At 50.5% G+C, this 15,098-nt stretch overlaps 7 protein-coding genes across 7 annotated transcripts; 2 read left to right on the forward strand and 5 right to left on the reverse strand.

The window, feature by feature from the left end:
• Positions 1-202: 202 nt before the first annotated feature.
• M421DRAFT_60806 (uncharacterized protein) lies at positions 203-773 on the reverse strand (the record flags this gene model as incomplete). Its single annotated transcript, XM_033595822.1, has 3 exons — positions 203-444; positions 506-637; positions 704-773. Coding segments are annotated over 3 exons (444 nt in total), but the record flags the coding sequence as incomplete, so codon positions are not given.
• Positions 774-3,798: 3,025 nt separating this feature from the next.
• On the forward strand, positions 3,799-4,649 carry M421DRAFT_390288 (MFS general substrate transporter; the record flags this gene model as incomplete). Its single annotated transcript, XM_033589981.1, has 2 exons — positions 3,799-4,279; positions 4,326-4,649. 2 exons carry the CDS (start codon positions 3,799-3,801, stop codon positions 4,556-4,558), a joined length of 714 nt encoding a protein of 237 aa, XP_033449666.1. The 3' UTR covers positions 4,559-4,649.
• Positions 4,650-4,988: 339 nt separating this feature from the next.
• M421DRAFT_419950 (pyrroline-5-carboxylate reductase) lies at positions 4,989-6,305 on the reverse strand. Its single transcript, XM_033592303.1, has 2 exons — positions 6,217-6,305; positions 4,989-6,170 (listed from the first exon to the last, which is right to left on the reverse strand). Exons 1-2 carry the CDS (start codon positions 6,248-6,250, stop codon positions 5,314-5,316), a joined length of 891 nt encoding a protein of 296 aa, XP_033449667.1. The 5' UTR covers positions 6,251-6,305; the 3' UTR covers positions 4,989-5,313.
• A 395-nt stretch (positions 6,306-6,700) lies between these two features.
• On the reverse strand, positions 6,701-8,040 carry M421DRAFT_60784 (FAD-linked oxidoreductase; the record flags this gene model as incomplete). Its single annotated transcript, XM_033595820.1, has 2 exons — positions 6,701-7,505; positions 7,556-8,040. 2 exons carry the CDS (start codon positions 8,038-8,040, stop codon positions 6,701-6,703), a joined length of 1,290 nt encoding a protein of 429 aa, XP_033449668.1.
• Positions 8,041-8,612: 572 nt separating this feature from the next.
• Positions 8,613-10,117, reverse strand: M421DRAFT_419952 (uncharacterized protein). The gene is made up of 2 exons (XM_033592304.1): positions 9,714-10,117; positions 8,613-9,653 (listed from the first exon to the last, which is right to left on the reverse strand). Exons 1-2 carry the CDS (start codon positions 9,866-9,868, stop codon positions 9,053-9,055), a joined length of 756 nt encoding a protein of 251 aa, XP_033449669.1. The 5' UTR covers positions 9,869-10,117; the 3' UTR covers positions 8,613-9,052.
• Positions 10,118-10,308: 191 nt separating this feature from the next.
• Positions 10,309-11,826, forward strand: M421DRAFT_419953 (FAD dependent oxidoreductase). Its single transcript, XM_033592305.1, has 2 exons — positions 10,309-10,618; positions 10,674-11,826. Exons 1-2 carry the CDS (start codon positions 10,409-10,411, stop codon positions 11,769-11,771), a joined length of 1,308 nt encoding a protein of 435 aa, XP_033449670.1. The 5' UTR covers positions 10,309-10,408; the 3' UTR covers positions 11,772-11,826.
• Positions 11,827-12,157: 331 nt separating this feature from the next.
• M421DRAFT_61128 (uncharacterized protein) lies at positions 12,158-14,732 on the reverse strand (the record flags this gene model as incomplete). The annotated part of the gene is made up of 6 exons (XM_033595848.1): positions 12,158-12,696; positions 12,744-12,924; positions 12,970-13,964; positions 14,020-14,297; positions 14,509-14,631; positions 14,683-14,732. The coding sequence occupies 6 exons, from the start codon at positions 14,730-14,732 to the stop codon at positions 12,158-12,160; spliced, it is 2,166 nt and encodes a 721-aa protein (XP_033449671.1).
• Between the last annotated feature and the right edge of the window lie 366 nt (positions 14,733-15,098).

The following is a 15,098-nucleotide window of genomic DNA, read 5'->3' on the forward strand; positions in this document are numbered from 1 at the left end:
AGATCAGATTAGAGAGGAGGACCTCAGAAACCACAGAGCCTCATATAGCTATATGGCACGCGTACGTCGATGTGCTCGATGTCCTTCCGGTCCTGACTCAAACAAGGCAAACGCCATGCTCCGATGAGCCCCATTTTTGTTCTACCCGCGTCGTTTACATGTAGTCCGTCCAAATATGCACAGGCCCAAATACAGCTTCCGTTCAGTCTTTCGTGTTTTCGGCGTCCGCCCTCCAAGCGTCTTCCTCCTTGCTCTTGCTCTCGTTGACAGCCTTGATAAGGCCTGGTGCTGTAGCTGCAGCCGCGACACCAAGGACAGTGCCGGCAACGACAATATTGACGATGACAGTACCCGAGCTGCCTCCTTCTGCGCTCTGAAGAATCGCAAAGGTACAACCGGCGGCGATGTTGCCTACTGCGGACTGAGCAATAGCAGCAGCGGAGCCTATCCTATGTCGATATTTCTTGCCTTAGCCAGCGAATGTAGACAAGAGAAAGAGACTCACCAGTATCAATTCCCTGACCAGTGAAGCCTGCGGCACCCAGGATTGGGCCTGTGGCCGCAATGGCGACCGGTATAGCGACAACGCAAGCAACAATACCCGCAGTCTCGCCTGGATGCTCATTGGCCCATTCCACTGTGCCTTAGTTACCAGGACCAATATGTCTTCCCGTTTCCTAACCCCACGCGTCTGCAGCTTTACAGGCTTCACCAACGTTGTGTCTAACTGTATTTGCTGCTTCATGGCCGACGTGGTCTGCAGTTTTCCAGGCTTACGCTGCGACTGATTCAATATATTTTCCAGCTTCCTGGCCTAAGCCGTCGAGAGCTTCCCATACGTCATTGAACCAGCGCATTGTTGCTTGGTAGGGCTTCTGTGCTGTGTCGGTGCTGAGTAGAGTGAAAAGGTTACGACAGAATGTCGCAGCAGATGTGGATTAAGAGTGGCAATGCAATGCTTCAGAAAAGAGTTCAGTTATGGTAAGCTAGTCTGGTTCAGGTAGATTGGGAGTATATAAGCTAGCTGCCTCAGAAGTGAAAGTGACTTAACCCGCAGGAGCACTCGCTAAACTCGGATCACGCGCATTGGTTGAAGTCTCCCATAGAAATATCAAGTATATGAAAATTCTCTAGATGGTCCCGATTACCTTTGGAACTTTCCTTGTACGTTCACTCAATCCACGATGGTTTCTGCACAAAGCTGCACAAGACGCTTAGCAGGACCTTCATGTGGTCTCGGGTTCTTACTTGTAACTGCGTGAGCAGTGTCGGTCGGAGATTGTGATCAAAGAGTGTATTGCTATCTGTTGTCGTGTTGTGTGATGTCGTGTTGTTGTGTTACACAAGCTCTCAGCTCTCAGGTAAGTGTACTTGCCCACCGGGCAGTGCCTGCTACAATAGGATATCATGTGGTCTGAGCCACGTGGTTACATGACTTCTAAGGCGGGTTTGATTAATTTCTCGCAGGCGCAGCTCTGCAGAAACAGCGGAATAGTCTCTGCCCTTGTAGCTGGGTTTTCGGTCATTTCCACGCATGCGCTCAGGAGTAGGTGCTTGTCGACGCGCAATTGGAGAGGTCATAGTCTGAAGGGACAGTATGCTATCCTTGCGATACGTCTCTGGACTTTTGACAACTCCAATGTAGCAATCGATGAATGGGATCAGCTCCTTTACGAGCGATGCAGGAGTAGATCGCAGTTCAGAATCAATGACCCACAGCTTATCGTACCACTTATTAAGCTCATTGCTGAACGGCTGATAGCAGAATGACAGTGGCTCAACCAAGTCCCACTGTGCTTCCAGCATAAATGCCTCCAGATCCAGCGGTCGGTAAGCTGCGCAAAACTTTTCCTGCCACCCACGTTTTTTCCAGATATTTTCGTCGTTGTAGAGCTTTGGATGTGGTACTCGCCAAATCTTCATCTGATCTACGAAAGCTTTCCGCGACTGGCGAGGATCCGTACTCAGAGCGAACTCCTGCAGTGTAGCGCCGAGAGACCACATATCACCCGCAGGACGCGCAGGCTCACCGGATTGTCGCTCTGAAAGCGGAGGTGCATAATGTACGGAGCTAGCCCACGTGTAGACATTCTAGTCAGTCGAGGGATATGCGACTGCACGGGAAAAGTCGCCCAGTTTGAAGACCGGTATATCAGGAATATCACTACCGTAATCAGTCGTCGAACGAGTTACCAGAATGTTGTCTGGCTTTACATCGCGGTGAATGAACCCACACTTGTTGTGCAGAAAATCCAGAGTAAGGGCCATGTCCTTGAACAACTTCCATACTGTTGGCTCTCGAATGGTGATTGCTCACTTATTCCGAGCCCCTTGCTGGCGCCAGGCGCCACGGTAGTACATCAAGCTCCCAAATTCAGCACTCTGAGAGAAGATGGCCGGGCAAGGAATAGTGCCATAGGTAGATTGGTACGCAATCATGTGATTGATATTCTCATGCTTATCATATGCGCCAATGGTTTGCAGCGTTTTGGCTTCGCAACGGATCACCTCAGATGCTCCATAGCGACCAGCGTGAGGAATCTTCACGGCGATGATGCGTTTGCTGGAGCGATGCAGGTAAGCAGAGACTTAACCATCGCTGTCTTCGCCGAGAGAACGCTCGAATGAGAAGTGTCGCTGAATATCAGAGGGGTTTGCAAGGTCTTTGTTGACCGAATCCTCGATCTTGGCTTCCGGAACCATGTTGAGTTAGGCGCACAGCGCTGGAGGCAGATGGTTCTTGATATGTGAGAATGATTACTTGGTATGATATACCTTGATCTACAGTGAGACTTAGTTAAGTATTGCCCGTGCCATTGTGGAGCTTTGTTCATGATGAGCTTAGTGAAGATACACAATGTTTGTTCCTATCGTTGCTGGATATCAATAGAAGTGGACTGCTTGAGAGGATGTACTGTAATATTGTGAGTCAATGTCTCATACAAATCAGTGCAAGCTGTTCTTTCGACTCATTTGGCCGTGTCTCACTGAAAGTATGCAAGCTGTGGACAGTACTTTGGAGAAACGTGGCGAACTACCGGAACAATGAACCCACAGTATCTCACTCCCCTCTTCAAACGATACCATGAGGATTAAGTTCGCCTGCTCTGTACACATGCAAGAATCAAGTTGCAGTCTGTAGCAGCTCCTCGTACGTGGTTTGCAGCCGCATGCAGCGGTCCAGCTTATGCTAAATGGGTCACCAATTTTCTTCGTGTTCAATCCGCATTCAAATAGATGTTTCCAGATGGCGATGCGGCGAGAGACGGCGACTATCACAGTGTTTTCGAAATGGGGTTCGCGTCGTTATTCTGCACTTGCATTCGGAAATTACGTAGCCAGCTATTCCCACGGCTGTACCCTTTGATTCTACATGTGAACGACGACGTCTTTAACCTTCAGTTACCAATACCGATTTTGTTGCTACTACTTTTTTGAGGTCCCGGTTCGACCTTATGGAGCAGGAAGAAACACGTGGTTCGATCGAGACGGTCGAAAGGCTGGAGCTGAAGTCTGTAGCCGAGAACACAGGGCCAACATCGACCTTTGACATCAGCCGGGTCTCTTCGATCGAACCTCCACCTAATGGCGGATGAGTATCATGGTCGTAAGTCCTCGGCGGACACATTATGACCTTTTTCGTCTGGGGGTTCATCACAAGGTATTTCAAACCCACTTTCGTTCGTGTACATACCGGCTGGAACCCTGCTCAACATACAAAATTTTGGGATGTTTCAGGCATACTATACCTCCAACGGAGTCTCATCGCCGTCGAAAATTTACTGGATAGGGTCTATCATGATCTTCTTCCTGATGCTCATCCCCCTCTGGTCAGGGTCAGCTTCTGATGCTGGCTACTTTAAGCCGGTATTGAGGATCGATATCGCGCTCCGGCTGGTTGGCATCTGCACGACAAGCGTGCGTCATGAGTACTGGCAATATCTTTTGGCGCAAGGAGTGTGTATCGGTCTCGCAAATGGGTGCATGTTCGTGCCAACAATGTCGAAACAATCGACATACTTTGACCCTAGTCGAAGGAGCCTTGCCATCGGGCTGATCTTATGTGGATCTGCAACAGGTGGTATGGTATTTCCAATGATGCTCAATCGACTCTTTGGGATCATCGGCTACAGCTGGTCTGTCAGGTCTTTCGGCTTCATGGCACTCGCGTTGCTTGTGCTTGCTGAGAGGTTGCTGAAGAAGAGGTTACCACCGAAGGACTCGGCGAAGTTTTTCGAACCGAACGAGCTGAAAGACAGTGTCTTTGTACTCTTTGTACGTATGTCACTGCGTCTATACAATCCCCCGCTAACCCGTGTAGATAGTTGGCTCCTTCCTACACTTTAGTGGGCGCTACTTCGCATTCTTCTATGTCAACGCATACGCGCGCAACCAACTAGAACTGAGTCTGGAAGAGACTTTACCCATTCTAATGGTGCTCAATGGCGTTGGAGTTCCCGGTCGACTCATTCCGATGTACATGGCGGATCGTTACTTCCGTCCTGTTCACGTGGGCCTCCCGATCAACCTAATAACCGCACTCTTGCTCTTCGTGTAGATTGCGATCAAGTCGACAGCCTCGATGTACGTGTTTGCAGTCGTGTACGGGTTGTTCGCTAGCACTCTATAAGGGCTCTTTCCAGCAACCATGGCAGATCTTACGATCGATCCAAGAAAGACAGGCACACGTTTTGGCATGGGTTTCGCGTTATCAAGCTTTGGGATTCTGATTGACAGTCCAGTTGGAGGTGCATTGATCGAATACAGGCATGGCGATTACCTGTACGCACAGATATTTGCAGGCGCATGTGGCATCATGGGCTTTTCTGCGTTAGCTTGGCGGCGTTTATACATGGTAGGAAGTCGAAAGACTGAATTGTTAACCTGGAGCAAGAATGAGAGAGGTTAAGTCAGGGTCGGTGCGTAGCGAGCCGGAAACAGCTGGTGTAAATGACGATAGGGGAAGGATGTTGCGGTATCAAGGGCAGATGTAAACGAGTGTATTGTGTTGTTCTGTGTTCTTGTTCTGCTTGTATCTTTTCTCTCCAAGGCTCGCTGCGGGGTCTGTTTTGACGACGTGTTTGTGATGCAGCTGAGGTAAGAGGTGCTCAACAACATGAGGAAGCAGCACAAGACCACCGCCAACAACACGTGATCTGCTTCTCCTCTCAACCGTTACAAAGGAGCTCTTGCGTGCTTACGACCTTCAGAAAAAACAACGCGCTTCACGCGCAGAAATTACTTGCAGACAACACGGTATCGCCCACTTCTATCAGTATCGTGATCGATTGCGACCACGGACTCTTCTTCATTCTATTGCCCTTGCCGAGTGTCATTGACGTGAGGATTTTGACCCATCAAGCGCGCAATAGTCACGGCTTCTCTGAGCGCCTTGCCAAGATGACCACGAATACCAGCTTCCTCCATCACCATCAAACCACCTATCGTGCAGCCCTCCGGTGATGTTCCCTGATCCTTGAGAACGCCGGGGTGAATGCCGCTTTGCAACATTCGTCCTGTGCCGACCATGCTCTGGTAGATCATGGTCTGCGCAGTTGCCCTAGGCATACCAACAGCCACTGATGCGTCGATAAAAGCATCGCAGATAACAGCGAACATCGCGGGTGTCGACCCTCCTACGGCTGTCGAAGCGTTCATCAACCTCGGGTCAATGTGCGCGATCTTTCCAACCTGGTTGAAGATTGTGTCGGTGATCGCCACCAGTTCTTTCGGTATATCTTTATCAGGGTCCTCGATCGCTGTGAGTGACTCGGAAACCTGCGCGGCGATGTTTGGCAGAGTGCGAACAACCCAGATCTTGTCTTTGCTCAATATAAGCAGCTTCTCGATGTCTGCTCTTGTCCACCCAGCAGCAAGACTGATTAGAAGCTTCCCGCTCAGCGCAGCAGACAGACCTTCTTGCTTGAGAGTTAACTCAACATCTGCTGGATCAACTCCAAGTATTACAACATCTGCGTCTTGTGCAGCCTTGACATTGTCCCCTCTTGAGATGGAAAGCTTCCCTGATTCGACAGCTTCCCGATATTTCTCGCCCAACTTCTTCTCAGAAGCCTCGCTCCTTACGCATGCAATGTACTTATCGAATTTTAAATTTTTGTCGCTGCCAGATTCGCCGAGAAGACTGCTCAGAATTGGCTGCCCAAGGTTGCCTATCCCAAATTAGCTAGGCTAACATCGAGTGAATCGTCCACATGCCACAACCCAAAATTGACAGAGTCTTGCCGGACATGGTCTTACAACGACGCTCTCAGTTCCGTTGTTTCAGTCAAGAGTCGGAAGGAGATTGCAAGTGGGTTATTAAAAAAAGAAGTCATGCTCTTTTCGTCTCATAGTCGTCCTCAAATCGTACCAAAGAGTGCCTTGCTTCGGGCTGCCTCCCGACTACGCACTATGTCATTGGGCCAGTCCCTGAACACTTCCGCGATAAGACTAGCCTGACAGAGGAACTGTTCGCGAGACCGATATTAGCCGCCCTCTCCGCAGCGACCCCACAATGCATCACGACAGATCTACTACCACCGTTGTAGGAGGTGAACTTCCTGTCCATGTCGAGGCCCAGGATAGGTGAACATCACATACAAAAAGGTGATAGAGGTTTTTTTGGGGGTCGTGGATGATTATTTGGAACATTTCGTGTTCGACTTCGTCTTGACGCTTGAGGAAATCGCTTCTTGTGAATTTATGCAGCGCCAAAAACAGATCGCAGCCTTCTCCCGGCCTCCTTCCGAAGCGCTGTGTACTCGTCGTTCGTCCTCAGAACGGCGTCCCTGTTCTCGACTGCTCTCCTCGACAAGTAACCAATACACTCGCTCATGCTCCCCCATGTCGAGCATTTGAAGACAGCAGGTGATTGACCATTGTTGCCTTTCTCAGCAAGGAGCGAGAATGATACTTCATCGGACATGCCGTGGAGCTGACCGAAGCTGACATCAACAGTGGGAAGGTCGGCAGCAACCCTCTGCTCGTGAAGTTTCTGGGCGGAAACGACAGACTCACGGTTATGGGATGCAAGAAAGAGCTTGACCGAAGGGAAGGGACGAGAGACGCCATATTCGCCGAGCTGCTGGCGGAGGGCACCCTGAGCGATGCTGTTGTAGTTGTCGTCTGTGTCTTGTTTCGTGTCGTGGATCAAGGAGCGATCATCAGAAGCCATGTAAGCACCGCGAACGAGCTTGAGACCGAGAGTGAAGCCGTCCTTCTCGGCCTCAGCGAGATGAGAAGCGATGAGCGACCTAGTACTCTTGAGGTATGCTTGGTATGTGTTATAGACGACAACGCGGCCATCGGTGTTGAACTTGCGCATCATCTCGAGAGAAGCACGAGCAATCCCTTCCTGGAAGTGTTGAGACTCGGCATCAACAATAATCTGGATATTGCGCTCCTTGCACTTTGTGCCGATCGCATCAAGAGCATCGAGCATCTGCTGTGGTGGAATTTCGCCCTTGTGGAATGCGTCGACAACTGCAGGTCCAGCTCCAGATGTCCTATGATCGCGTCAATACAGAGTCACCGTGAGAGCGTGGTGGCAACCCACTTGATAGCCAAAATATCTCCCTCTTCGATCAGATCAATGGTACCGACAGTACCTGTTCTCCAGGACTCAATAACATCGTCAATCTTGACACCCGTCTTCTCCTCCTTGGCTTCCGCTACAGCTCCGGAACTGTACCCTTTACCGCTCTTGCTGTCAAACACCATCTCCTGTGCGTATGTAAGGATTACACCGCGGAATCCCATATCCTTCAGTGCCTTCACACATGCTCTAGTTTCGGCTGGTGTTGTGCCTGCACAAAACTGATCATAGAACGACTTCTTGATGATGGCTTTTAGCACGGGGTTCTTGTCGAGATTGAACACCCAAGTTCTGTTCGGCTTTGCAAAGAAGTCGAGGAGGTGGAGAGAAGGAACGAGTAGCCACTTCTTGGACGAGATCGTGGCAACAAGAAGTGATCTTAAGAACATAGGCAGAGGCATTGCTGACAATGGCGCTGCTTTTATGGGTGACCTTGTCTCCTGCATTGATGCGCCTCTTGCTGTGTAGGCTGATGACAGTCTGATGGCGGTGAGTGTGATCCCATCCTTCCGTCCAACGGCCCTCAGCACCGCAGGGGCGCCGTATCTGGCGTAAAGCATCGTACTCTTGCTGTCTAGTATGAGGCTGAGCGGAGAGTGGGAAGGTAGTGAGGAAGTAAGCCCTCAGGATATACGAACCTAACACAAACGTGAAGATTAAGTCTTAAAGTGTACACCGTGAATGATGATTATTTTGGCTTATCGCCCACGTCCATCCGCTAAATTGTAAGATGTATCAATGACCCCGCTTCAGCGCTATATGCTTCGAGAAGGTGGCCCTCACATGTCCTTGTGACCTTCGCATCGAAGTACCGTAGGTCGGATGCACTGCCGGTTCGCATCTACTGCCCATATCTGGTACTGACTAGTGCGTAGCTCCATGCAACAATGCTTATCACTATCCTGCATGATGTGACAGGTACTATTACAATCGGTACGAACATCGAGGTGCGGCCCAACTTATCTTCTTTGTCGGGGAGCGTGGCATGCGGGGTGAGGTGCGTCAGATCGGGTTAAGATCTCGGTCTAAGGGTGCAGGAGCTGACACGCTAAGCCACGTAATTGGCCCGAACAAATTTTAGATGCTCGATTGAATGGCTTGTTACCAAGTTGACTCAGTCGCTGGCTGTACAGGGCAAAATGAGGCTGAAAGCCGATGATGTGTGGGAATAGCGTGTAGACCCTCCGATTCAAGCCATGTGTAGCCACTACAGAACGCCGGTGAATGCGGGTACATGATTCTATGTTGGTTTCTGCCTTTTGAGTGTGGACTCCGCATCTGCTGCAGGGCAGCTTTCTCAGATGCTGCTGTCTCATGCGGCTTTCTTCACGTATCCGGCCTTCACATGGAAGTACTCTCGCAGTCCAGTGTTTGCAATGAGACCGACACCGAAAGCCGGAACGATCCTGGCACATCTAACCAAAGTCTTTGCTCCAAGGTTCTGTCTAATCCTTGACATCAAGACGCGCCATTTGGGTGACTGTACATGTCCAGACCAAGGAGGTGAATAGGTGTCGCAAAAATCTGCGAGAACACTGGAATCAGGAGCTGCATCGTCGCCATTTTGAGCATTGGATTTGCAAACTTGTCTTCTTGCAGTGATACTGAGACCATGGGAGGCAAATTGACGGCTCCAAAGATGGTGATTGCGTCTCGAATGAGGAAGGTTGATGCCGCTGTTCTGGGAAATTTTGGTCGTTGCACTGGCGGAGGTGCTGTCTTTGCAGCTTCTATCTGTGCGGCACCCGGTGCCGACAGCCTGCCAAAAATCTGGACAAAACGTACATCTTTCCAAGCACCTAGTGGTATGTTAACCGTGATTGTCGACAAAAATGTAACAGATTGCACCAAGAGTTCATCAGCCTGCTGAGTCAGATGCCTCGCTGTGGTTTCAACTATGTTTGCCGTTGCATATGTCGCTGCATACAGTGTCCAGATGATGATGAATGGTTGAGTACCAAGGAACCGCCTTGGATTTCGAAACGAACAAATGATGTTCGTCTTCAACGTCTGTGCAAATGGGTTTCGCGCAGGCCAGGCTGCATTCTCAACAACCGCACTGAGATCTGTCAACATGTGACTCCATTTGATCTCGCTTGATTCTGGCGGTACCACTTACTGGTCAGTTGCTGTGAGCAAAGATGAAATCAGTGTCGCCGATACAATTTCAGAGCCAAGGTCTCCTGCGAGCTGTGCGGGCAATGTGCTTGCCTTCCAATCCCCCCATGCGAATCTTGGGCGCTCCGGGGCAATTTGCTGAGTTATCAAAGACATGGAGCTGTAGTAGAGAATGTCGTGATATTCGCTACTTCAGCCTTCTCAGAAACGTAAAATGCTCAGTTCGAGTGTCAACGCGTGAATCTTGCGGACCCTTTCAGTCCGAATCCGTCCCGTGAACCACACCGAGTTCCGGTCTCAGCTTCGCTTTGCTTCGCACTGAATATCTTTTCTGAACCACATAATCGTACCGTCTGGCCATCGGATTCCGGGTCCGTTCCGGTGATCTTTACCTAAATGTTGTGGGGTATCGGTGTCGGATTCATGCCCGTTGCGCGCACGGTATGCCTGCCGGTGGTGCTGCGACTGCGGGGCAACGCATCTACTTCACGCTAATGCATGTAGCCTATCGATAAGACCGATTTGGCGCGAGTGGAGGATATGCGGCGTGCTGTTCGGAATCAGTGTGCTTCAGTTGAATACTGGTGTATTATGTTGTGAAGTTCCATCGAGTGCGAAACAGTCAAGTACCCATCTCCTCGCTTGCCTTCGATCCGTTGTTACTTTCGTTGACTGTGGCCATCGTAGTTTGTCATAATGAGTGTTTCAAAACATGAGCACATTGCTGTCATCGGTGGAGGAGCGTTTGGGTTGTCGGCTGCTTTTGAGCTGTCGCAACAGGGCTACACAGCTGTTACAGTCTTCGAGAAGGATTCAGATATTCCCTCGAGATGGTCGGCGGCAAACGATCTGAACAAAATTATGCGTGCTGAGTACGAGGACCCTTGGTACACAGAACTTGGCGTTGTAGGTTGTGTAGTAGTTGCTGTTTGGACAAACACGTATGCTGATATTCATCTAGGAAGCTGCGAAGAAATGGCAGACCCCTCTCTATATGCCCTACTTCCACCGAGTCGGTTACCTGAATTGCGTGTCTGGCGCCGGCACACAAAAGGCCATCAACTCAATGAACTCCTTCAAAGCGGCGGGTGAGGCACACCCCGAAATCAAACCCTGGGTTTCGACTGTGTCCACGCGCCAGGAACTTCAGGACATCTGCTGGCAATTCAATCAGGGTGAGATGCCCGGGTGGAAGGGCTACTTCAACCGCTACGACGGCTACGTTCACTCTGCGAATGCTCTCCGTGGAATCTACCGCGCTGCAAGGTCGAATGGTGTCCGTTTCTTCCTCGGCGAAAGAAGAGGTTCTATCCATGAAATCGTCTACGAGGGAACCGGGTCGAGCAGGAAGAGCGTTGGCGTCAGGACAAAAGACGGCCAATTCCACACTGCTTCATTAGTCATTGTCGCCACCGGTGCTGCTGTATCGAAGATCGTGCCTGAGGCTGGCGCGCAAGTTTCTGCGAAGTCATGGTCTGTTGCTCACGTCCGCCTTACAGACGAGGAGACCGCAGCGCTTCGCGGCATCCCCGTGACATATGCTCGCGATCTTGGTTTCTTCTTCGAGCCAGATCCAAAGACTAATCTCCTTAAGCTCTGCCCCATGGGTGGTGGCTTCATCAATACCAACCCCAAGACCGGTGTGTCTGAGGCGCCTGAGGATATTCAGCGCTTCGTGCCTCCCGAAGATGAGCGCAAGATGCGCGAACTGCTCCAACAAACACTCCCCTACCTCGCCGACCGTCCTCTTGTCGAGAAGACCTTATGTTGGTTCGCTGACACCAGCGATTCGGACTTCGTCATCGACTACCTGCCTGAGACCGGTAGCAGCGTCATTGTTCTGTCTGGTGACTCTGGTCACGGTTTTAAGATGTTTCCCATCGTTGGTTCGTGGGTAAATGACCTTCTCAACGCTCCTGAGGGCAAGCAGACCGAGAAGAGGTGGCAGTGGAAGACGAACAAGCCCAATGAGGGTGTCGCTAGCCAGGACGATGTCAGCTGGCGTGTCGGTGATGTCCAAGAGCTGAAGGACATCACACCATCTGTCGCCAAATTGTAGATTGTTTAGCTTAGAAAGCATATACAATTGTGTAATGGATGTTTTTACTTCTCGGCAATGAGCCTGCGTTGTGTGCTTCGCTGACAGCGCATCTCAACAGCGCATTACTTGTGACAAGACAGCCGTAGCTTGGTACTGCTCTCAAATGTCTCATCTCGGACTTTGCATTGACTGTCGTGTACCTGGATCAAGGGGAGGTTGTATTGACGTGGCATAACTGTTGCGGCGGGGAATACAGTGAGAGTCCTGATAGGAAACACTCTCATGCGGTCAAGGACTTTTTCAGACCTCACATTAGTTCACTCAAGTCTATGTCATTCCGTGTACTCCAAACTCCACCCACATGCAACACTTCTGCCTGTGTCTTGCACTCGCGTAACCGAGTCTTACTGCATCGATGGATCTACCATATCTAGAGGTTGCAGAGGTTGGTAGTTGCTAAAGACACCGAAAGAGAGCCAATCTGTGCCCTCGATGTCCATAGATTCAGCGACCGCTAGGATCTGTTCAGCCGTGAGATCATCACCAAAGCCACTTCCCTCATCACTAAAGCCTGAGTACAAGGGATCGTCTTCTGGCGAGGTGAACGTGGGCTTCGAACTTAAAGAACTTTCAGGAACTCCTGCTGCGATCTGGATGGTGTTGGTGTCGGACTGCGTAATCTGTTGATCATTGAGCGCCTCGGTGAGTCGCGGTCGTTCCTGCATGGCAGCATACTCTGCAAGCATCTCATCCAATCTACGCAGCTCACGCATGCGATAGTCTGCAATACGGTTGCCACCAACAACAATGGTTTCCATGAGCGCGAGAGCCTTCTCTAGCCATAGCGTCCGGTCGTCTAAGAGGGTGGAATCGACGAAGCGAGTAAGAATGAGGACCATGGTCGATACGAAAAGCGCATCAAGATCCCAAGGAAGGAATACTTCTTGAAGACATCAGCGTGGGGAACAAGATACGACAGGAGGGTCTTACCGAGCAGTCCTTGGTCTCGTAAGCTTTCGAGAATCTCCAGTATCTTTTGCGACGCTTCCAGAGACATATGAAGCATTTTTCTAATCTTGGACGAAGATATCAGAGGAACGACTTGTTGTGGCGATTCAAAGACCTTCTTCATGCAGCAGAACAGCAGCGGTCTAGTGACGATTACGACAGTCTTGAGCTGTCAGCAAAGATTTGCAGGGGAACCGAAAGCTCTTACCTGGTAGTAGTATAGGTGAGAGTGCGCCGGTACTCTGGATATGCCACCGAAGCGCTCATCAGCCTGAAGAGGAAACGAACTGCGGAGCTCTTCTGCTAGGCCAGACAGCTTGTCGAGGACTGCTTTGATACTGAGGACGAACTTCTTGCGAAGCCTCCCTTTCGAACCATATACTGTGTTCGCAATGTCGGTGTGCACGTTGGCAAGCTTGATCTGCATGCTTAGAGCAGCTGCTCGCTGAGGCAAGTGTGAATAGTTTGGAAGCTGACAGGACACATCTTCGTCTCGTATGGACTGTGGCAGACCCATCAGCGAGGTCATGCGGCGGTCGAGAACGAAGATGGTCCACCAGATCTTACGACAGCGTTGAACAGTCGCCTCGCCCAGGTTCATCACTGGCATGTCGGTATGCATACCTTGAATAAGAGCTATTCGCATCGCCTGGCCGATTGTGACGTGTGCAGCGTTTCGTGAGTCCAGAGACTGCAGATAGAGTGCAATGCAGCACAGAACCTCCGTCGCGACGATGGGATCTCGACACAACCTGTTTGTGTCCGGAAGCAATTGTAGAGCATGTGTAAAGAAGTCAGAGCCAGGGGGTCTGGATGAACAATTCTTCTGCTGGACAAACACCTTGCCGAATGCTACTATCGTCAGGAAATGGATGTACCATAAACTTTCTTTCCACATAGCCTTGTCGCCTGTACTGGAATAGAAAGCGTGCAGATTGAACATAAACTCTTCCTCTTCGAAGACATGCATCGTCTGAGCGCAGTGGAACTTAACTACATTAATCAAGAAAATAGCGTAGTCGATGCTCGGTATGACTGGCGAAGCAGACTCGAGCAAGTGGCGGGTGCCATCCCATGGAAGGTCATACGCAGAACCATCGAAAAGTAAATCCGCGGCGGGGAGTGGTGATTTATGCATATGCTCATGGACCAAACTCAGTACTTGGCCATGGAATGACCAATTTGACGATGTTCCCATGTAAACTGCGTCACGGGTCAGTGTCGTTAAGTGGATGAGGAGCCGACGGAGAAATCCCACAAGTTTGTCCATTGGCAGCTGCCATAAACCTGGAAGGGGTTTCAATGAGAGGGTTGGTCAGGTTGCGTGCTTCTCGAGGGCCATCTGTCCCCGGTGAGCTCTCTCGAGTCCCACCTTCGCTGGACTGCGCCGTCCGCCCAGGTGCCTCGTCTGGCGAGTGACTTCTCCCTGTTCGATCCCGGTTATTTTGGTCGTCTTCTAGAGGTGGGTTTGAAGTGGAAGGTGCGTTGTTTACGTGCTGAAGTCGTGCAACCTTGGCCAGAAGGTCTGAGAGGTACCTGCAAGACCGGTCAGAAGAGACGCTTCGCTAAGACCTAGAGTGGCTCTCATGTTGCAGGAACAATCGGTTTAAAAAGAGCAGAACTCTCAAAAATGCGGGATTTGGTCAAAATCCTCTGTGAATCATCTGCACCTAGAACAGAACCTTGAAGGCCACAATCGCTTCTGTGTTGTCGCCGACTCTTCCTGCGACGTGGGAGAGTAGCATACCCTTGGGTGACCAAGACCTTATTTTCTCGATCATTGAAGATGCAAGTCAGGTTTCGCTTGCAGCAGTTCGCACAGGGCTGCTGGCCAGAGCACTTGATTTTCTGTCTTCGGCATCTGGAGCAGCTGCACGGTTGTTAGCAAGGGAGGCAAGACTGCCACTATCTGGGGTCGTACGCGTTCGAAGATCTCTTCTTTACTCTTCTTTGTTCATTAAAAGTAGCCATGACTGCAGATGTCTGTCATTCTGCAGCAATCCACGAAAGAATATTGACCACAGTCAGGCGGGGTCGATAAGGCCGATAAAGCTCCGTCTATTCCGGGGCACATCTGGTGTCATTGTCAACAAGGCAATGAGGCTCAAGCTAATGTCATTTCCTGGTTGTATGGTCCTGTGCGGTCAACATGATCGCATTTCGCGAGGGAGCTGCTGCGTGAGCGTGTGAGCGTGTGGGGATCTCGGGAATGTTGGGGATGAAGTCATGTCTTAGTAATGAAGACTTGGCGGTTGTTTTATTCCTTGCAAGTTGCGCCCTCCGAACGTCTCTGCCTTACTCAAGAATGAAAGATCTCCAGATCAGCAACCTGCCTTG

This window comes from Didymella exigua (assembly GCF_010094145.1).
Source record: "Didymella exigua CBS 183.55 unplaced genomic scaffold M421scaffold_11, whole genome shotgun sequence".
In the NCBI taxonomy this organism is placed as follows: Eukaryota; Fungi; Ascomycota; class Dothideomycetes; order Pleosporales; family Didymellaceae; genus Didymella; species Didymella exigua.

Excerpts from the sequence above, each read along its gene's own strand:
- M421DRAFT_419950 (XM_033592303.1), bottom strand. The coding sequence starts at position 6,250 with ATGTCCGGCAAGACTCTGTCAATTTTGGGTTGTG. Across the intron at positions 6,171-6,216 it reads TCTGTCAATTTTGGGTTGTG|GCAACCTTGGGCAGCCAATT; the intron begins GCATGTGGACGA and ends AATTTGGGATAG.
- M421DRAFT_419952 (XM_033592304.1), bottom strand. The coding sequence starts at position 9,868 with ATGTCTTTGATAACTCAGCAAATTGCCCCGGAGCGCCCAAGATTCGCA. Across the intron at positions 9,654-9,713 it reads TTGCTCACAGCAACTGACCA|TGCGGTTGTTGAGAATGCAG; the intron begins GTAAGTGGTACC and ends GACAGATCTCAG.
- M421DRAFT_419953 (XM_033592305.1), top strand. The coding sequence starts at position 10,409 with ATGAGTGTTTCAAAACATGAGCACATTGCTGTCATCGGTGGAGGAGCG. Across the intron at positions 10,619-10,673 it reads GGTACACAGAACTTGGCGTT|GAAGCTGCGAAGAAATGGCA; the intron begins GTAGGTTGTGTA and ends ATATTCATCTAG.